This window comes from Gobius niger, assembly GCF_951799975.1.
Source record: "Gobius niger genome assembly, chromosome: 1".
NCBI classification, from domain to species: domain Eukaryota; kingdom Metazoa; phylum Chordata; class Actinopteri; order Gobiiformes; family Gobiidae; genus Gobius; species Gobius niger.
Genome location: NC_136852.1, coordinates 57,697,160 through 57,719,620, shown reverse-complemented (window position 1 = coordinate 57,719,620; position 22,461 = coordinate 57,697,160). Strand labels below are relative to the sequence as shown.

The 22,461-nt window shown below is 41.9% G+C and overlaps 1 protein-coding gene across 2 annotated transcripts in view; it reads left to right on the top strand.

The window, feature by feature from the left end:
* The window catches only part of LOC306968594 (single-stranded DNA-binding protein 2), a 47,196-nt gene that overhangs the window by 3,805 nt on the left and 20,930 nt on the right, over positions 1-22,461 (top strand). For both annotated transcript variants that reach the window (XM_079564020.1, XM_079564019.1), the window contains exon 2: positions 16,491-16,563. In XM_079564020.1, the coding sequence (XP_079420146.1) occupies positions 16,491-16,563 (73 nt within the window). The remainder of the gene's footprint in view (positions 1-16,490; positions 16,564-22,461) is intronic.

Below are 22,461 nucleotides of genomic sequence, written 5' to 3'. Positions count from 1 at the left end.
AGCTTTGCTCTTCACAGAAAAGGAATGGTGACAGTTTGACAGGGCTCTGATAAAAAGCACTTTTTAACCTGCTGAACACATCCTGTCTGTTAAAGTCCTCTTTTATCTGCTGGCATCTCCGCTCATCGCACTCTTATCCCTCTTGCCAGAGATGGAAGTTGCCACAGAAGTGCTATCAAAGCCCATAGACAGCCTGACATCGACACTGCCAGGGAAATACTTGACTTGTCAATCAACATGAGAGACCCAGAGAACAGAGCAGCACCCTCTGCCCACACAAAACAACACAAGGATCGTAGAGAGGGCTGAGAGGGATGATAGGACCGGGACTGTCCCTCAATGCCATACAGAGGTTCAAATTACTCTGAAAACTTTAACACCTGTTGATTGAGCCTGAACTTCAGTCTGTCCTTGATCAGCCTTGTGTGATTGTTCATCTCTGCTGATCCACGTGGGTTTCAATAAGTTACCAGATTCAAACTTAGCAGGACTCAAGCCTTGATTCGATTTCTTTTTTGTTTTTGTTTTACCTTTTTCTTCACAAAATGAATTTGACCAGAATATGTTTCTTTTATTTCAACATCTGCTTTTTTGTCCTTGTATCAGACTGTATCGTTTCTTGTATTATTTTTTTTACATCGATTCACATTTTAAGCAGTTTAAACCGATTTTAAATCGATATTCGATGAATCGTCACATCCCTACTGACCAGTCACCAGATGAAGTACCCCACACTGTGTTTTGCTTACTTTGCCTCAAGCTGAATTCTCATGGTGTCTCGTGAACATGAGAATCCATCTTGAACCGCTCCTGCCTTCACTGTTCAGAACCAAGCCACAAGTGGTTTGGGCTAAGTAGATACTAATTAATAACGCAACAACAACAAATAAACATGAGGCATCCTGAGGTCCATCCATGAGGTATTCTTGATCCAATCAGCAGCTGATGCTGCTCCACAAGTGTGTCCTCTCTCGAAACGAGAGCGATCCCAGACTGATGTCAGTGCTAATGTTATTGGGACGGTAACATCAATCCGGCTATTGCCAGGTTCGTGTTTTTGCCACCCTAGACTTGGACTTGGACTTTCTTTTTTTCCCACAAGGGAAATTGGGTTGTCACAGTAGCTCAATAATAGTAATCAAATACAATAATTAAAGAAGAATAATAAGGATAAGAATTAAAAAGCAGAATAGGTGCTTGTACAAATCTTGCAATATGTACAATTTACAAGTATAAAGATCTCAATATCGGATTATGTAAATTTATAGTATACAAAATATATAAATTAGAGTGCAAATGAACTGTGAAGAATTTACCTAAATGTCTCAGTTATCACAGAACGGTGAGTTATTGTACAGCTGTAAAAACAATTGGCAATACATGTATTTATGTATGTATTTAAAATATTATTATAGTATTTAGAAGACTCATTTTAGGTATTTAGGATACAGTTACTTCCTTAAAATCAAAAGAACACAGTACTCCAGAGTACTCCATCATTACATTTCAGCTTCATCCAATGAGTGTTTTTTTGTGTTCCGAAGTACAGTTACAACAAGTGTAGTTACTTGTTTTTAATTTTACGCTGCACTTAAATATCATGTAAATCACGTGAAAGTATTCAGAGTATAGAGTATTAAGTCAAGAGTATAGTATAAACGTGTTCCTGTAACGTTCACTGTGGCAGCGGAGAAAAATATGCCCAGCTCTGCCACAAACCACTAAGCGCTGGATGCTCCTTTAAAGCACTTCCTGTAACCCGAGCTCCTACGTAAAGGCTGTCAATGGAACAGCACTTTCAGACCTAAACATGTATTTAGAGGCTCATGTTTTGATGCACACAATCACCTAACAAATATTTGCTTTTTTTATTTTATAGAAGAAAACCAAAATGTAGTTTTTGTTTAGTTTTTAATGTCCATTATAATCAGATCGACTTTGTGCTGTTTTTGTAGCCACTGAGTTTGTTATCTACGTATAAGTAGTTATTTATTTTTCTGTCTGAAATTCCCATAGCAAAATCATTCCTCTTCTGTAGTGCTAATGTGTTTGACATGCGTGAAGCCAGATGCCCTTCCTATGTCTCCATGTCTGTGACCTGCCCTAATCTAATGAAGGCAGCCGTGGTCCATGTTAGCATCTGTCTTCACTGTGTGGCAGTATTTCAGTGCAGATGTGGCACTGGCCCCCTCTCGTCGGTTTGAGTGGAGGTTGGTTGGAGGCCTTTCTGCTGATATTCTCCGTCATTGATATGCAAGCCGCATCGCACAGACGCTAGCGCAAGGTTAAGCATGCGTGACGGCCAGGCTTAGGAGCTGCTTCAGACGCTCCCTCCTCTCCTCCCAAAGCTATTTGGTTTTCAGTCCACAGCTGCTCACTATCACTACACCAAATTGTTTTGTAAAAATTAAACCTGTGCTTGATCTAAATTCACCCTCTGCAAAAGTACTGTCCACATGCATGATGTCAGAAGAGTCACATTACATACAGTATATCTAACAGGCTAAATCTTCACAAATCTGTAAAATAAGCAAACCAATGATATACTAACTTTATTCTTTGGTATTTAAAAAGACAGAATCGAGACTTCATGCTGAGTGCATTTTCTCCAATTCGGCTATACCCAAATCTGAAAGCATCTCGACTGGAGAGTAACAGTGTAACAGCTCATTTGAAAGCTAAGACCTACAAAAGTCACTTTTTGTCACATTGTTGTCATGTTCTTGTTGTTTTTCATTCCCTTTTTGGTGGCTTTTTGGCGTGTTTTTGTCACATTTTTCTGCCACTTTTTATTGCTTTTTTGTTGCTTTTTCATCGCTTTTTTCATTGCTTTGTTGCTGTGTTTTTGTCACTTTTTTTGTTATTTTCGTCACTTTTTTTGTTGTATTTTCGTCACTTTTTTGTGGCTTTAGAGTTGCTTTTTCCTTTGCTGTTTTTCATTGCTTTGTTGTATTTTTGTCTCTTTTTTGTCTTTTCCGGCACATTTTTGCTCCGTTTTGGTCCTCATTTTTGCCGCTATTTTGAAGCTTTTCTTTTAAGCTTTTAGATTTGGGTAAAGCTTTAAGAGGTCAAGGAGAAAATTGTGAGGCCAGACCAAGAGAGAGACGAGAGCCCATACCTCTTCCAACAATGTGTTGTTTTTTTTCTTCACAGTTTCTGGGCACCATTTGGCCTGGCGTGACCGTGGTAGTTGCGATAACTTTATAGCTTTTGTCTGTAAACAACCTCCTAATGCACCCTTTGACTTGACGGTAGTATTTCATTGTAGATTCACTGTAATCTCTTGTGGGGGGAAAAGTTGAACAAGTAAAGCGCACTCCCTGAATTCGTTGGCGCCCCTTCAGCTGTGAAATTAAACAAACTCCCCATGAGAGGCGACTCAATCTAACAAATCAAATGCAATGAATGGAACTAGAATTAAGCATTGGATTCAGCTTTATTTCATTTCCATTCCTACAAATATAGGAATTGAAATGAAATACATTGGACACATGGCTCTATTAGTGTGTTGGTAAATAGTATTGCTTTGTGACTCTGTGATAAGCTGGTGTTTCCTGTTATCTGGGCCCTGGGCATTGTTGTCTGCAGTAGGAGGTGGCTGACAGAACCAGAGCTGCTCCATTACATGTGATTGCGAGAGTATGGGCCGGGTGGGCGCTCCCTTCATTGTGTTGTCTCTCAAGGCTTAATTGCAACCGCACTAATTTGCTGTTTTCCACGTCAGATTGGCTGTGGATTGTTCCAGCTGCCAGTGAACTGCTCCTCTCTGCAAAATGACACACAGCGAAAATGATCAGCGGAAGCACAGGGCTGGGAAATGAATTGAAATCTCAATCTTTGCTCAATCATCGTCATGGGTCTTTATAACTGGTCAGGTTTGCAGCCATTTGTTTGGCAGAAACAAAGCCTGTGTGTTCTGAGATTTGTGTGTGTGAAATGATGCTGGAGGAAAGCGTTTGTTTTTGTGTGAGCTGAGGTTTGGATGAAAGGGATGTCTCAGTTCATAAATCAGCTGCATGTATGTATTTTATTATGGGAAAATAAAATTGAATCAAAATTGTAAATTGATCAATATGAGAAAAAAATGTGGTTTATTTTTTGGGGCAGTGTGAAAAAAAAGAAAATCATATTATATATCAATTTCGATTTTCGATTGGAGGAACGCTTTCCTCCAGTATCATTTAACACAAAAATCTTCTATGGTCTTGTCCAAACGCCAAAACCAGGAGCTGTTTCTGCCAAAGAAATGGCCATGATGGTTGTTGAGATTGACCAAATCAGAGATTGTGATTTCGATTACATTTTGACTAATTGCTCATCAGGTGTGGGACAATATTACACTTTTTTCTCTCTCTCTCTCCTTTAATTAACCAGAAAAGTCGCAATGAGACAATAGTCACAATATTTTTTTTATTTTGTATTATTGGTGACATGGATTTTGATTTGATCACATGTAAAAAGTATAAAACCTCACAATCATTATCAGCTTTTACATGACATCATTATCATTAGAAGCTCTATCCATCCATTTTCTCTCACTTGTCCGTGGCAGGTTGTAAATCACATTGCACTAGCCCCTATGGCTCCTCCTGCAGGTGGTGAGTCCACAGAAGGACAGCTCACGATTAAACACTGTCGGGCCGCACACATCTGCACCAACAGTCCCTCTGACCACCACCGTGCATCAGTGTTCATTTCTTCGACTAAAATATTTAGTCATGTTTTTAGTCAAAGTAATATTTTGACGACTAAAATTGGACTAAAACTAAATCAAACGTTTTTCATGGGACTAAAACTGAGACGAAAATGTCCAGATATTTTTGCCAACTAAAATAAGACTACATAAAAACGAAAAGAAGAGACTAAAATCATCCAAACAGTTTGAAAGAGCCTCAGATCATTTAAATTATCTGCCAAAGGAGCCGCTCTGAGCTTTGTTCATGTGGGAGAAACTTGATTAATGACTATAATGAATATTATAAATGAAAAGTTGACTAAATTAATCTTAAATTTAAATTTTAGGCAACTAAAATTAGACTCAAATTGAAGAGAATTTTTTGACTAAATAAATCTCGACCAAAATTCAATTACATTTTCGGCAAAAGACTAAGAGTAAAACCAAATTAAAATATGTTGTCAAAATTAACACTGCCCATGCATTCACACACACACATCATTCATCCTGGCCTATTGTACATGTTTTTAGTAGAAGGGGAAACCTGGAGTACCTGGAGGAAACCTACACAGACACAGGGAGAACATGCAAACTCCACACAGAAAGACCCCGTCCAGGTGGGAATCGAACCCAGGACCTTCTAGCTGTGAAGTACGAGTGCTACTGTACTATATAGTGCTGCCAATCTGCTCCACACTTATATTCCCACCCTCTCCATTCATCCAGGTTTGGAGTCAGCCCAAAATGAAACAATCCTTTGACCTTTTTAGTAATTTATTTATTGATGAGGAAAACGTTATTGTGCATTATTGTTATCAGGCAAACAAACTGGTCAGGTGGACTGAGATACTAAAATATGTGGCTTGTGTTAATACATTTCTGTAATAGTTTAATAGTGCCTGCTCATTTTTTCGCCCTATTCCTCTTAGATTCCTGACTATATGTATGTGACTGTCCCCAGGGGAGGGGCAGCAGGAGATTGTGGGGATCTGCAGTTAATGAAAGGTAAACACAAATCTTTCCCTGAGGTGAGCCGGGGAGTGCACCAGCCCCTCTCTCTCTCAGGATATGAGCTTCATTCTTTTACGCACGCCATTTCACCCCTCCATCAATAATAAAGTCCATTCTTTGCAGGAGGGAGTCTTCCCTATGAGGTTCTTCTCTGTTTAGCCCAGCATAACAGTTTTGCTAAGAAGTACATCCCCCAGTATTCAGTTTTCGTGGAGTCTTGCAGGTTTTTGTGTGAATCCCCTCACACTCTTGAAGTAGGCCAAGTCCCAGAGTAAGCAATGCTTGATTTTTGCCAAGCCAGTGTTGGGGCATCAGGCCTCATCTCCCTGCCAAACCACCGCTAAGGGCATTACTATGAGTTCTGCTTAAGTTCTGTGCAAACATTTACCGAGCAAAGCAGAGTGTGACACCATCCCAGTAGAGACAAAACATGGCACATTTGCAGATAACACAGTCTATTTGAGTGTCTTTCCTCTGGCTGCGTCGGCGATGGATTATGACACGTGTTCGGGCTAATCCTCAAAGAGATTGTCTCAGCTGCACAAGTTTTGAGCAATGCCCCGACCGTGTAAGTGCAGAGGTCAGCGAGCGGCGCGCAGAAGATACTATAGTTTATATATTAAGGAAATCTCTCACCACAGCGCTTTGCCTTTAGCCAGAGCCATTACCGGGGACCCTTGGGAATGCAGTGCAAGGATAATGGAGAATATAGATTTAACTTGTGACCATCAGCAAAAATACCAATTAGAAATGCATCAGCGAACCGCCTGTGCACGAGCCACAGCAGCCCAGGATTAACCGGAGACATGGATTTGACCAAAAATATAGGTAAAGTCACAGAATGGTTTGTCAGGTATGTTTTATAATATCAGAATGACAGATCTGTTGCCACTTTTCCAGACGTTTGGACCAAACAGCCCTCTCTGCTTGTGCTCAAAACACCGCCCCCATAAATAATGATAATAATAATAATGAATTAGTCTTATATAGCGCTTTTCCAGACAATCACTACATTAAATCTGCACTATTGACAACCACCAACCATTCACACACCTGTCCTGGCATATTGTACATGTTTTTAGTGGTATGGGAAACCTTTGCAGACATAAGGAGAACATGTAAGCTCCACACAGAAAGGCCCGTCTGAACCAGGGATCAAACCCGGCTGTTACCTTCTAGCTGTGAAGCCTGAGTGCTAACCGCTGCGCCACCCTGTCGCATAATGCACTAGACCTCCCACCCATTGCACGGGACTGTAAAGGAGCTGAGCAACTCCCTCAATGGCACACTGAGGCACCCTTAGTGTAGCAAGGAGTGCTACCGCAGGTCTTTCATCCTCACTGCTGTCAGACTGTACAACCCTACTGTAAAGTAGTTCATGTGCAGTAATCACTGTATAAGTGGCACTTCAACAACCACCAGCACTGTGACTTTAAAACTTTGCTCTGCCCATGTTCACATTTGGATTTTCAGATCATTTATATTTTGTTCTGTTTTATTATTTACCTTTGTTTTTTTCCTCTTTAAAGTTATTTCCTTTATTCATTGTATATAAGGTATCTCTATTTACTACTAGTTGTTTGAACATCATCCTTTTCCTTGATTGTACATCCCCCCCCCCCTTTCCCCACTATGATGTTGATAAAGGCTTATCCTATAAAAAATAATTGCCAATAAACATGATGAATAATGCACAAAATTGTAAAGCAACTTTGATCCGGGAAAAAAATGTTTTCATCTATAATTAATTAGTCATGTTGTTGATTTTTACTTTTTTTCATTTGCTCAATATTTGTTTATGACCTGACCCTCTGACCTCATGCAGCCTATAGGCACCCCACTGAAAGGGGCTGGCCCCCTGTAGGATAGGAACCTTACCACACTGTAGTCCATGCAAATGTGTACATCAGTTTTATCAACACATTTAAAGACTGTTTATTATGTACATTGGAATTTGATGATTATGATAATAACTCCTGCCATATTTCGACTTGCTTGTGTCTTCATGATATGAGGCCGTGGACAGTCCTGTCCGGCTACAGCCTCCTCGCGGCTCTGTCCTGACCTCTCCCGGCTGTGCTTCCAGCTCCGTTCATTAATCATTTACTGTCCCTGTCTGCCCTCTCTCTCACTCGCTCATCTCTATCTGTTCATCCTTCTCTCCACCGTTTTCACCTTTCTGTTGACTGTCGCATTTGTCCTTCTCTCAATATAAAGGAACGTCATCATTTTTCTTTTATTTTCAAATGACCATTGAGCATGTATCAAACTTTTTCAGATTTACTGATATTAAACAGGTAAAGATTCGATTACTAGACGTCGCCATGCAATCAGACAAAAAATACCTGGCTGATGTTGTTAGTTTTTCTTTTTCTTTTTTTACTAGAGTACTAAATAGTATGTCCAGTCAGTGGAGTTGAATCTGTTTCCCCCCCTGTTGTTTTCTTGAAGCCTTGAGATAAATTATTCAACAGAATAATGGTTCTATATATGTCGTTGTTTATCCTGCCTTAGTGCCCTACCCTCCACATCCCTGTGCCAGCCTCTCAGAATCCCTCTTCTGTCTGTCTGTCCTAATGAAGCCCAGTCATCAGGCTTATAGCTCTTAGTAGCACACGAAGCCCCATACTTACTGTCAAAGAGGCATCACACACTGTACAAAAAGTGTGAGTTTTGTTGTAGACCTGTTCATTTTATCGGAAGTTGTCTTTGTTTGAGTAAAATACGTTATTTCATTTAAATCGAATCTCAAATGTGGTCAAATATACGGCATAGTGTTTTTCACCAATCTTGGGCAGTAAAAACATCTTGTCTTGTTTTCATGAACCACAGTAAGAGCACGTTTTGTCTTCATGAGATTGTCATTATAGTCCGGTTCACGATGTCATTTTGCTAGATTTTTGTGGAGAGTATCAAAACTATACATTTTTTAAAACTTAATTAAAGGGACTATAGGGAGTTTAAAAATGTTAAAATTATGTATTTTCCTCCCCCTACATGTTTCAGCAATGTCCTAATGTGTAGAATGAGCCCAGACCTGTTCACCACAACTGCCTCTAAAATCCTGCACTGTCACTCAAAAAGTTGTTACTTCGGGTCCAAAGTGCCGTCATGCACAAGCTAAATATAGAGACTGCAGTTACGCTCAAGACCTGAGGTGGCAGTAGTGAGCATAACATGACCAACGTGCATCTAGTCTCTTTAAACAAGACATCAGTAAAACAATGTTTCCATTTGCTCTGATATGTAAAAGAAAATGTACGCTAATAACATTTATGTGGAGAGTAAAAAAAACGTAGTTTGGCGGAAAATTCCATTTGGTCGTTCCAATCAAAAAAGTCAATGAAACCCTTGTCATATGTTTTATGGAGTTACCGTGGCGACGACCAGAACTCCCCATTTACTCTAATTAGTAAATTTTTTCCAAATGACAAGGGCAAATGGAAACATTGTTTTTCTGATTGCTTATACAATAAGAGGAAGAAGGAGGTGGAGCTGACCAGTGCAGGACACCACGCTCTGAAACAGGGACAAACCCAGGAGGCACTGCTCCGTTTCAGAGGATCAGAGGAGACTGAGGGTAGCCAGCGGGGTTCCTCTGGGTGCTACGGTTTCCCCGACCTCCTGCTGGTCAAGTTGACCCACAATGGCAGCGCGGTGAACCAGACTATAATTGTGAAGTTATAAAACAATTGGGCATCACCAGTGGTAACAGTCACCAAAAGATGAACTGATTTCAATTATCAATTTGGTGATCTGGTGTGAGCTCCCAGCAAGTTAATAACCTATATGTACATACTTGCTTATAAGGAAACCAAAAAAATATATAATTAGCTGAAAATTACAATTGAAGAGGGGAGAAAACTTGTGATTATTTCTTTATTTCTTTATTTTTGATTGCCCAGCCCTTATGGTCTGTGTTGTTGTCTTCACCATGTTCTGTCAAATGGCTGGTATACGATTGGCACACAGGGCTTTAGTTGCTGCTGTCACTGTCGGTGTTGCGTCACATCGAGACTGCAGTGCTGTGTAATGTGACGAAGCAGGAAATCTCCAACACTTCAAAAAAAAAAAGTGAATTCTTGTGTGAGCCCCGCAATAACAGCATTTTGGACAATTGTTATTGGCAGAGTAGTAACCTGACCTTTAATAAAAGCCATGACCTCTTTGGGCTGTAATCTGAATGCTGATGGTGCGTGTAGTTCGCTTCACTGTGAAATAGTGGCCAGGTGTGATGAGAAATACTTTTGGAGGACTTTGGTGCAACACAAAGGGCCCGATCTTGTGCATCAAAACGCAGACGATAGCGAGACATTTTGTGCTCAGTCGGAGCGCACTTTGTGATCTTGCCACTCCAGACTTAGCGCATTTAAGTGGGTGGAGACACACACATTTTCCTCCAACCAGATCGACTCCGCGTCCAGGAGAGTGGTTGTGTGGGGTGAACATGTGCTTTTGTTTTGCTTCGCGTTCACGCCAACCACGGGCCGATCCGCGCCACAGCGGACGCTGTAGCTTTTTCTCTCAAGACGTGAACATCGTTTAGCTCACGATGGGGTAAATAAAGTTTTTAGTTTGACCTGTGAGAGCCTAAGGCTTAAGAAAGAACGCAAGACAGCGCAATGTAAACGAGGAAGTGAATGTCAGCCGTGTTTCCATCAGTGCAGTCACCTCCTCTTGTGACGCCCCGTAACAGGTGGCGGAGGTGAATGGCACATATAGCGCCGCCACTCGGAAAATAATTCGCCAAGAGCCTGCGCCGCCCCGTGCGCCGCCACAAGATCTGGCCCTAAAAGTCTCTTTGAAGAATGTTGTACCATTGATCGTGTTGTACCACCAAAGAAAAAGCAGTGTTAATGAAAGACACATTTCTGCTCTATTGAACAGGCAATAAAGTTCTTCTATTCTTTTTTTGTTCAATACCAGTTTTTTAGAAGGCACAAAGGTGATATTTCAGTCTGTGACAGTACTTCTCTGTTGTTGTTGTTACCTCACACACAGAGTTCATTAGGCCCTTAATGAATAAGTCATATTCATTGTGTCTTATTTATATATACAGTATATTGTGCTCAGTAAAAACAACACAATGTTTTTACTTTTAGACGATGTCGGGAATGTAGTTTTGTTGAACTTTTTCTTATCCTACGGAGGATTCTTGTGTTAATTTAGAGAAGAAGGTCACAGCGGGGGAGCTTGGCTAACCGAGACACCGCTCTGCGAGAAGCCCCTACATTAGAATATGAAAGTTTACAGATCTCACGAGGATTCGTCTTGCGGCTCATCCGCTCCTCGCACCCATCACCTCCATCCAACACACTTTTCCTTTTTTGTCTGTAACTAATCCTCTCTCTGCACTCCTCTCCCCAAACCAGAGCCTTTCATCTCGCTCTCTCCGTCACCCCGGCGCTCTCTCTTCTTTGTGTTTCGCTCACTTACTCCTCTATGTTGGAAATCTGTGATCTGTGGGCTGTTTCTGACCCAGTTACCTGAGGTGGTTTTAACATGCGAGCCCATAGCCAAACCCAGCCGCAACACCGGCTTCTCTGTATAGCTTGAACAAGTGCAGTGAAACCCTTTACGTGGTGTTGTTGGCGTGACTTCCAAAAACATATCTTTGTCCTTCTTTCAGCCTGCTCACTTTTACACCAGATACCCACTGTCGCCTATATTGTGTCTGGAGGCCATGTGGGTGTATCGTTTTGTCCCAGGACACAACAACAGTTTGTGCTCAGACAAATTCAAGCAAGACATCTCATGATTGTTGGGAGTACAGTACTGTGTTCATGAGGGGGTAATATGTTTTTGTTTTAGGCTGATGTATACTGCGTCAGCTAATACTGGATCAATCATTTGGTGATATGTTGTGCAGCCCCATAGGTTTTACAACAACCCGTATTACAAATGAATGTATTAATCAAAGTCATACTGTTCCATTAAAATAAATAAATACTGTAAACAAATCATAATATTTGATTTTGCCAGCGTGTCTTGTCAATATGTGTCGATTATGATCGCAGTATAATGGTTACTGTTTCATCTTCAACAAGAGTGAAATAATCTGAGCTAATGTATAAGGGCCAAATCCAATCAGAGACGTCGTTCGCTGCGCGACTTGAATCAGCGCCAGGCTTTGATCGCCACGGGAGTGCTGTAAATTGATTAGCAGTGATCTACTGGTCCCTTCTAAATGCTGATCGGGGTAAAACGGCGGCTTTCACTTCAGGCATCATACTATTTTCTTTCTTTTCACAGTCTCAGGAGAAAAGCAGCAAAGATCCTCCCAAGATCTAGTAATGAGCGCTACAATCTGTTTTTTTTGTTTGTTTGTTTGTTTGTTTGTTTGTTTGTTTCTGGGACTGGTATTGTTGCAATTGTAGCAATAGCAGTGACTTGACTTAATTCAGTTGCACTTTACTTTTTACAATGGAATGTAGAAGAAGAAGAAGAATAATTTATTGATATAGCGCCTTTCATGCACATAGTCACAAAGCGCTTTTACATAGGCTAATACAATTGTACATTCACTCCATACTCCATATGTAAATAACATGGTTCAGAAAAATGTAGTAATCACATGGATATGTATAGGTTAATAGGCATTTAATTACGCATTTTAACAGAACACACTTCTTTCTGCTTTATTTGGTAATTATGATTAATCCTAATTATTGTCTGTAAAATTGTATAGATGAATAGATATACAGATATTGTGTAGATAATCCTACACATATGACCCTAAAATAATATATTAAAATTGTTTTGGAAGAACAACAAAAAAACAAAACAAAAAAAGAGTGTACAGGTCACCAGTAGAGACCCGCAGGCGTCAACCTCCCTCTCGGTACAGCTGCAGAAAAAGGTTAAAAAAACCTTTTTCTGCAAAATGCATTTGTGGTTTCTGTTTTACTGGATACTTTTGTACATCTTTGCTGTTTTTTGTGGGGTTTCGTGGATTTTTTTTTTACTGCAAAGACTCCATAATGGTCCTGATGAAAGCAGCTTTTTAAAGGTAAACAATAAACTAGCTTATTTGCTAAACCCATTTGAGACCTACACATTTCTTCTTCTGAGACACTGAAGAGGCACCAAGAGCCGCCCACACCTGCAGCACAGTGGAGGCGTCACAAGAGGAGCTCCAGAAAACAAAAAAGGGACAAACGAGGAGGTATCCGGGCGAGACTCACCTTCCATTGTTTTGGCTAATGGACGTTCTCTGGAGAATAAAGTAGATGAACTGCTGAACTCTTCCCAGAAAATGGAGAAAGACTGTTGCGGGGCGGAGGGAGCTGCGCAGGAGGAGGACTTACTTACTTACTTACTTACTTACTTACTTACTTACTTACTTACTTACTTGCTTACTTACTTACTTACTTACTTACTTACCTACCTACTTACTTACTTACTTACTTACTTACCTACTTACTTACTTACTTACTTACTTACTTACCTACTTACTTACTTACTTACTTACTTACTTACTTACTTACTTACCTACTTCCTTCCTTCCTTCCTTCCTTCCTTCCTTACTTACTTACTTACCTACTTACCTACTTACTTACTTACTTACTTACTTACTTACCTACTTACTTACTTACTTGCTTACTTACTTACTTACTTGCTTACTTACTTACTTACTTACCTACCTACTTACTTACTTACTTACTTACTTACCTACTTACCTACTTTCTTACTTACTTACCTACTTACTTACTTACTTACTTACTTACTTACTTACTTACCTACTTACTTACTTACTTACTTACTTACTTACTTACTTACTTACTTACTTACTTACTTACTTACTTACTTACTTACTTACTTACTTACTTACTTACTTACCTACTTCCTTCCTTCCTTACTTACTTACTTACCTACTTACCTACTTACTTACTTACTTACTTACTTACTTACTTTCTTACTATTAATACTACTACTTATGTAGCACTGCTCTATGGTAAATACGAACCAAAACTTTCCTTTTTATTTCAATTTCTTCTTTGATTTATTCGGTCTCAGGGCGTGTTAATGAACACACAAGACATTTAAACAGCGAGTCAGAGATGAGATGGCTAGCTTGCTTTATTTGTACCCAAAGGTAAGTTTGCCTTTGAAAAACTAGTCAAACATTAAAACATATTATACAAGATGAACATCACACACATATTTATAAAGCCTGTAAGTGATCCAGATACTAACAGGATGTACCTTTGCTAAAGATACCACAGAAATGTAAGCCACTTGGACGATGACAAAGATAGGTGAGCCTATTATGCATGTTTTTGATAGGAATAACCAGAGCACCCGGAAGAAACCAGGAGTGGGGAGAAGGTGTAAACCTCACAGCAATGATAGAGACATTTTCAGTATCAGAGTTTAAAGAGGGGGTATTATGCTTTTTTCAATCACATAGCACCAGTCTATAGCATACACGTCATGAACACTTCCTCAACCCAAACCTATTCTCCCTCACTTTTGCCCTTTAAAACTTTCTTCTTGCAATGCTTCCCTGTTCTTGGATATTTCTTATGTAGAGGCCAATGGTAATCTGTGCCAGTCCTTGTAAGAATCTGTTATGAGCACAGGTCACTTTCCTGCTCGATCTTTATGAAACCATTCAGTGCCGGCCAGGAGTGTGTTCCCGGCTAAACAAGAGCTTGTGACGCATTAGTAACACCCGTACACATGCCGTTATTTGACATTGAGCCTCGGCGGGGAAAACAGATTGGCACAAAACGATGCAACACAGCACATTTGCTCCCTGAAATGTTCCCAGATAAAAAAAAAGAAGCCCACATCTTTTATTCATACCCAGTTGTTGAGGTGTCAAGAGTTTTGTCAAGCCTTTCATTGTTCAGTTAACCTTGTCCCCGCGCGGCACTCGTGTCTCCATTTCTATGGTTAAACATTGGTGCGAAAGAGCCAGGGGAAAAACAGCAGAGGAGCAGGAGACGTCAGGGAGATTCCGGTCACTCTTCATCGTTTTATCATTAAACAAAGATGGCGGCAGACACAAGGGAGTGGGCAGTACATCATGAGCAGACAGGTAGACGTCTGCACGAGTTATTTTTATACACAAAAAGGGAGCAAAACGGCTTGGATGCAGTGGGCCCTGGCAGCTGTCTGGGGAAGAAGGGACGCCAGGGCTGTCTCTGTAGATCCATGAGCAACTGTAGTACATCAACTTGACGACTTGTTTTTTGTGACTAACCAAGAGGCTCAGCAATAATGCACTTTTCTTTATGATACTTTATTATAATCAATCCTTCTTTACATATTGGATTTGATTGCCTCATCGTTCAAACTCCAAGTCTTCAATCCTGGTTGTTATTACTGTATCCCTGGCCCATCGATTTAAAAGCCATACTCAAGATTGACCGTATGAATTTAATTAAAAGTCGATTAATTTCATTGCCCGACAGGAGACTGTTGGAAATAATGTGGCTTTCAATGCAAAATGGAGAAAGATATGTGAAGAACATACAAATATAGAAATTAGCCAATATTCTGCGAGGGCACATATTTTGTCTGTGTGTTTACAATAAGATTGGTGGAGAGATTTTTTCTTCTTATTTTTGTATAGTCGATGTCAATATTACTTTTGAGTCTCTAAATGCTTCCCTCTTCTTCCCTGTGAAAACCCACTGGACAGAACTGATGAACAAATCAAGGCTCTGTTTAAATCTCGCTGTGATCAAAGCCATTGGGCCCTGGGCCATTTGTGAGGTGTTTTACTCACAGAGACACTTGTTCTTTGAACAGGTGGCTCTTGTCTGTTGGGAAGATCTCAAATGTCTTCGACGACAAGTGTTTTTTGTTTAACACAGAGTTGAAACACGTTGACATCCGGCTGTGACAGACTCGCTGCACATTGCAGCCTGGAGATGCTTGGCATTCCAGCCTCATGCGTAGGCACTGTATGTTTTATTTTTAGTCATCTGAAGTTGAACTTCTTCTCATGTCAGGATTAATTAAAATGGATTTGTTAGTCAATAAGTAATCACTATGTCAAATTCAATCAAGTCACTATGTTTTTCCGTTTATGTTTTAGGTCTGATCTAAAGCTTTGCAGTGAGTTTTTTAGTCAACATTTGTAATTCTTAACCTTCACTTATAATCGCATGTTTGGTGTGTCCCAAATTTGTATTTGTTTTATTCTTTTTTTTTTATTTACATAAATATTGACTAACTTGGAACACCTACGTATCTGTAGCGTCAGTATCATCCAATCTTCACTTTATCTCCGGCCTCACCTCCAGCTCGGCAGCCACACCCCAACCAATCATCAGCCAGGATCCTACGAGGCTTCCTCATCTACAACCTTGTTCTCTCCTCCGCCTGACCTCATCTCTGCTTCACCTCTGGCCTCATCCTCTATGACCAGTGTCCAAACTCTGGAGGAAACACCTCCTTTTCTCAGTCATCATATTCATCCTCACATCCTCATGGTCGTGCATATGCTTATCATTTAATCAATTTCTTCTGCTGGGGTCAAAAAAACTTCTCTAAAGCCTCCTTTTGTTTCTAGTCTTTCCAAGTTAAATTATTTTTTTCATTTTCAAACCGTGTAATGAGGATGTTGTTAAGGTTAAACTGTTGGCAATTAAATAATTTCTATCTCACACTATGCCATTCACATGTCTCGATTGTTCATTTGAATTAGTCTCTCCTCAATTTGTATTATGCAACTTTCATCACAGACATATTGTCTGATTCAAGATAGATATGTTATTTGTTCCTCTCATTGAAAAGTATTGTGTTGTTTGTTTTGAAACTCACCCGTCTTCTCCCCTGTGCTCTCTCATAGGTTAGCGCTGTACGTGTATGAGTATTTGCTGCACGTTGGAGCTCAGAAGTCAGCACAGACCTTCTTATCAGAGGTGAGCCACTGCAGTGTCTCGAAGTGAACATTCACTGATGCCCATTTTTGTGACCATTTAACACTGCTTCCAGTAAGTCTGCAGTTAATTGAATTGGTGTGGCCTCTCTGCTGAGCCAACAGGTCAGAGGCAGTAGATGATGGGGTTATTAACATTAGCGCTGATTTTAGTGGAACCAGGTCTGTAAGTTTATTGTGTAATCTACTCGGCAGCTCGGCCTATTGCTTTAGTACTTTGTGATGCAATTTGCCCGATGAGTGCCTTGCATGCACTTGAGTATCCCAGATACTGCAGTAGCTTTTTCCCAGTAATAACACCAATTTTAATATGATTTTTATTGTCACAATCTTCACAGTCTTGGATATTTAGTCTGCAGAGTGAGAGCAGTGGTAATGACACCTCTGGCAAGGAGCAAAACATTGTTTCTAACCCGTCAAATCAAAGAGGAATATTAAAATGTTTATGGACCGTCACATCCAGTTCAAAAGTCTGAAATCCTGGTTAAGTCAGATTCAGTTTTTTCCTAAAATCAGGAACTACATGGAAACGGACTAAACCAGGATACTCAGGGGTAATGCACTAATTATGTGAGGGATGATTAGAAACTAGAGTATGCATTAGAATTCTAATAGCTTATAGAGAGCGGGTCAAATACATTTTCCATTTTACCTATTTTGGATAGCAAAAGTAAACTGAACCATTTGCTCCATATGTGTGTATTGCTGATAAGGATTTCAAGAGCAGCCCAGGACTTGCAACATACTCAAATGAAATTGGCTTTAGCATCTAAAGCACTCTGACAAATGAGGTCTTTCCGGTAAGAAAGCCCCTCTCTTTACTCTCTTTACTGTCTCTTGTAAAAGTGTCAGGAGAGCTGGAGCTTTTCCAGACACAAAGCAGATAACCGCTAACACAGAAGCTAGTCAAACTGTTTCCTTTATCGTGAAAGTGTTCAGCGTTGACATGACCAGAGTGAGAGCGGTCATGATAACTTTGAACAGACTTTGTTTAGGCTGTCCTTCAAAACAGAGGAATCTGGATGTGCGGGCAGTGGACACATGACGTAAGACACATTATCCTGATCTGAACTGTGTGAAATAGTGCAAGGGGAAGCTCTGACAATAGTAGTCACAGATGAGAAATAAGGCTCTCTCTTTCATGATAACATCTTTTATGATGTTGTGTCTAAAATGCTAAAACCATAGTTTATTGCTGTAAAAAGAAAAGGCTTTAAAAAAAACATTGAGATATTTATTTGTTCTGTAATTATCAGAAAGCTCTAACTCGATAGTGTGAAATTTGAAATTTATGGCTAAATTTGATTTGATTTGATGATTCTTTTTTTCTACAGAGAAGAAGCATTAATATGACATGTAATATAATGGATATGACATGAGGTCTACATGTGAGATACATTTGTCCTACAGCACTATGGCAAACACACATTTGGGAATGACATTATGGGGAAAGTATCTATTTATTCCATTAATCGTGCCTATAAACTCATTGCAGCAAATTACCTTCAAATGTGTGAATTGAAACCTCTTGCGATGCACAATAAATCACATTTACAAGGGGGATCTTGGCCTTCGTTGACTATTTCAAAAGAAAAAGGAGCGGCAAAAAGATAGACGTGTTAACTAAAATGAGGAGCCGTTCGACGTATAAAGCTTTGAAAGGGCTCAGAATACTTTGCACATCTTCAGACAAGTACAATACACTTATACATACATTCTGCTGGTTATGAATAGGCAAGCTTTTAGCTGCAGCGAGACTCACTTATCCACTTAGGGACCTGTTAAAAGTCCGTGCCCTGACATAGACTACATTACCCAGAATGCATGTGTTAATTTGTAGTTTCACTCACTCGTGGTTGCGCTTGTTGCTTTCACTTTGGTGTGGTCCGGTGCAGTGAGAGCAACATCCACGGAGCAGAGAATGGCCATCCATGGTCAATCCTGCTCTAATCCCGTGTGTATGAGTGTCGTGTGCGTCCTTAAGATGTAAGTATAGTTTTTTGCATGACTGGTGTGTTTATTTCAGCGTTATAAGCCCAGTTGTGGCGAGGTTGTTATGCTCGTGTTATTGTCTACTGCTATACTGCCGCGGCCCGCTTCAGCGCTCCACATGCGCTCCTAAATTAGCCATCCGCTGTCTTTGTAAAAGCCATTCACTTGTACATACCTGTAAATACTATGTTTATTGTATATTTCGCCTGTTTTGGCACTTTCACTATTTAGCAATCTTTTATGCATGTTCATTTATAGTGTTAGCACTCCCCCTAGTGGATTTTCAGTGGTACTGCAGGTCATATTTTTATATAACTGTATGCAGCCTGCCCACATGTTTATTAATATACATTTTATTGTTTTTCTGTTTCAGATAACCACACACACACACACACACTCACCCATCCACGCACAGACATACATACCTGTGTCACCCATCATCATCTTATGTACCTAACTCCTCAATAAATTCTCAAACTGCACTATCCAAGTTGCGTGTTCCTTCTGACCGAGGAAGACTCAGTTGACGAACAACCACAATCAGCAATAGACGCACACGGTCTCTTACAAGTGGTCCTTCGAGCCGGATGTTTATTGGCTGAGTCAAGATGGCAACTCCACAAGATGATGTTCCTCAGGATGAAAGTCCAACGCACAGTCCCCGTCCAATCAGGAGCAGGAAGCTTCCAGGACATCTGGCGGATTATGAGCATGACCTACCTGATCCAGAGGAGACAGAGTCTTCAACCAGTAGCAGTTCAGAGGAATCTGATAAGGAGGAGAAGAAGGAGAAGAAAAGATGGAAGAGAATGGAGGCAACTTGGGGCAGTGTACTGAAAACGATGAATGAGATGCAAATCACTATGAAGGAGACCAGTGGTGCCTTAACCAAGCGTGTGGAACAACTGGAACGAGCATGCAAGTCCTGCAGCCCTCTCCCTCCTCAGAGTGATGCTCCACAGCAAGATAGAGCCGCTTCACTTCCTGCTCTACTTCAAGCACCACCGCCTAGCACTGTGGGCATGCGCAGCATCCATACTACAGATCAGCTGCACGTCCTGGCACCAGCAGCGAGGCAGGAAACGCCTGTAAACCTGTTAAGGCCGGTAGAACCTGCTGCATCTTCACCACTGCAAAATGTAAGCCCCATTCTCCATTCAGCACCAAGGCCAGCTCCAATACCTTTAAGCCCCATTATTCCTCCTGCACCTCAACCAAGAGTAACACCTGTTATTCAGCCTGCTCCAAATGTTCAGCCAGTGCCGCTGCCACTGAACCCTATAGCTCAACCGGCACAGCATTCAGGCGCAGTGCCAGTACCTCAGCCTGTGCTTCAGCCACCGCCAGTGACACCGCCTGTACTGCAGCCCAGGGTTAATACTGCATTTCAGCCCGCAGGTCTGTCTGCATCTCGGCCCGCACCACAGCCTGCTCCCCAGCTGAGAATCCCTGTAGTCCATCCAGGTATCCAGCCGGCACCGCTACCTGCTCCGCCCGCCAGAATGAGTCATGTGATTCAACCCGCTCTACAACCTGTCAATCAAGTTGCCCAACCAGTGCAGTTTGGGAGGCTTGAACCACGTCAGGCTGAGCCCCTATACCGTCAGAGGTACCAACACCCGCAGCCTCCAAGCAGCTCCACTCAGGTATTTTCTGCACAATCCCATGACTTCTCTGCAGCTTCAGCGGCATCACTGCATCAGCCACCACCGGGGATATCAGCGCCGCAGACCTATAGTCAGTTTTATGCAGCTCCACCGCCTGATTCTGCCAGCTACTACTCTGCTGCCTATCCATCAGTCTCTGCCTACCCCCCACTGCCTGCTGCATTTACTGCACAAGCCGCCGTACCTCCTGCAGCAGAAGTTACCCAGCCAAACCTGATGGAGATGATCGTAGCATCTTCATATGGCATCCCGAAGCCTCGACTGGTGACATTCAAATCAGGCAGAGAGAGTGACTTTGCATTACTGAAGAAAGGACTGGACAGCCTACTTGGGCCACATGCTCATCTCACAGAGGAGTATAAATATCACATTCTGCTAGACCATTTAGAGCATCCATGTGCGTTACAAGTGGCCAGGCGTTATATTCACGACCGCACTCCCTATACTAGTGCAATGAGAGCTTTGGAGCAGAGATATGGGCAGCCAAGGCAGTTAGTGCAGAGTGAACTGAGTGCTATACTTAACTGCTCTCCTATTAAGGCAGGTGATCCTCAAGCCTTTGAAGATTTCTCCCTGTCGGTGTCCAGCCTAGTGGGCCTCCTCAGTACTATGGACGATGTTGCAGCTAGCGAGCTTCAGTGTGGTTCACATGTAGACAGGCTACTCGCTAAGCTTCCCCCTACATACAGAGACAGTTTCATTGAGTACTGTATCACACGTGGCATCATACGCACTGGCAGCAGTTGCACATACAACATGTATGACCTCTCCGGATGGCTCGAGCGCAAATCTCAAGTCCTACAGTTATCACGGCAAGCCACTCAGCCGCAGCCCTCAGATAGACCACGCCCAGAGAGGGGCAACCCCAGAGCCTCTGCTGGGTCCAAGGCTCAGAGCAAGTCTACATCCATCTATTATGGTTCCGATCCCGCTCAAACACAGCCAAAGGCAGACACTAAGGCACAAGTTACTAATTCTTCTCCCCCCTCTAAGAAGAAGCAGCAGTTTAAGCCATTTTGCCCTTACTGTGAGGGGACAGAGCACTACCTCAGTGGCTGTGTAGACTTTAAGAAGCTAGACCTCAAAGCTGTAGCCTCTTGGATAAAGGAAAAATCCAAATGTTGGCGCTGTGGCCGTAAACACACCCCTGAACAGTGCACTCTCAAGAAGCCGTGCAGCACATGTGGAGAACAGCACTTATTAGTGCTTCATGACCTGGCTGAAGCTAAAAGGAGGGACCCGAATATCCTAACAGTGAGCACCAGCAGAGTGTTTTTGGATCCTCTCGGTCACTCTGGCCGTGTAATGCTCAAGGTTGTGCCCATACAGTTACACCATCAAAGGAAATCTCTGGACACATATGCTCTCCTTGATGATGGCTCAGAGAAAACAATTATACTCCCCGCTGCTGTCAAATCGCTAGGCTTGAACCAGGAGGAGGAAACTCTGTCTCTTCGCACTATTCGTCAAGATGTGATCCAGATAAAAGGAGGCTATGTCTCTTTCCAGGTGTCCCCAAAGGCCAAGCCGAAAACACGCTACAAGATAACGCGTGCTTTTACCGCTCAACAGCTCTGCCTAGCTGAACAGTCATGTCCCATGGAGCTCTTAAAGGAGAAGTATCAGCACCTACAGCGAGTGAAGCTTGAAGGATTCAACCATATACAGCCACTTGTGTTAATCGGCTCTGACAATGCTCACCTCATAACTCCTGTCCGTCCCGTCCTGTGCGGCCCAGCTCAAGGACCTGTCGCTGTCTGCACCAAACTCGGGTGGGCCATCCAGGGTCCGAGCTGCAGTCTGCCCACACAACAGGGGGAGGCACACTGTCTCAACATATCATGCCTTTCTCCTGCCATTGCCCTTCAACAGGATGTACAGCGTCTGTGGCAATTAGACGCTCCCCTCCACCGACCTGAGAAGGACGTCACACGCTCAAAGGAGGACAGAGAGGCCATAGCCATGTTAGAGGCCAATACCACTAGAGTAGCTGTGGATGGTGTAGAGCGATATGCCACTCCCCTGCTCAGGAAGAAGGACTTCCCACAGTTGCACGTCTCCTCTGAAGTAGTTAAAGGCCTTCTGAGGTCCACTGAGCGTAAGCTAGCTAAGAATCCCGACCTGGCACTCACATACAGCCAGGAGATCAAAAGGTTGGTAGATTCTGGATATGTTGTGAAGCTGTCTCCCGAAGAGATTCATAGCTCTGCTGAAGCTTGGTA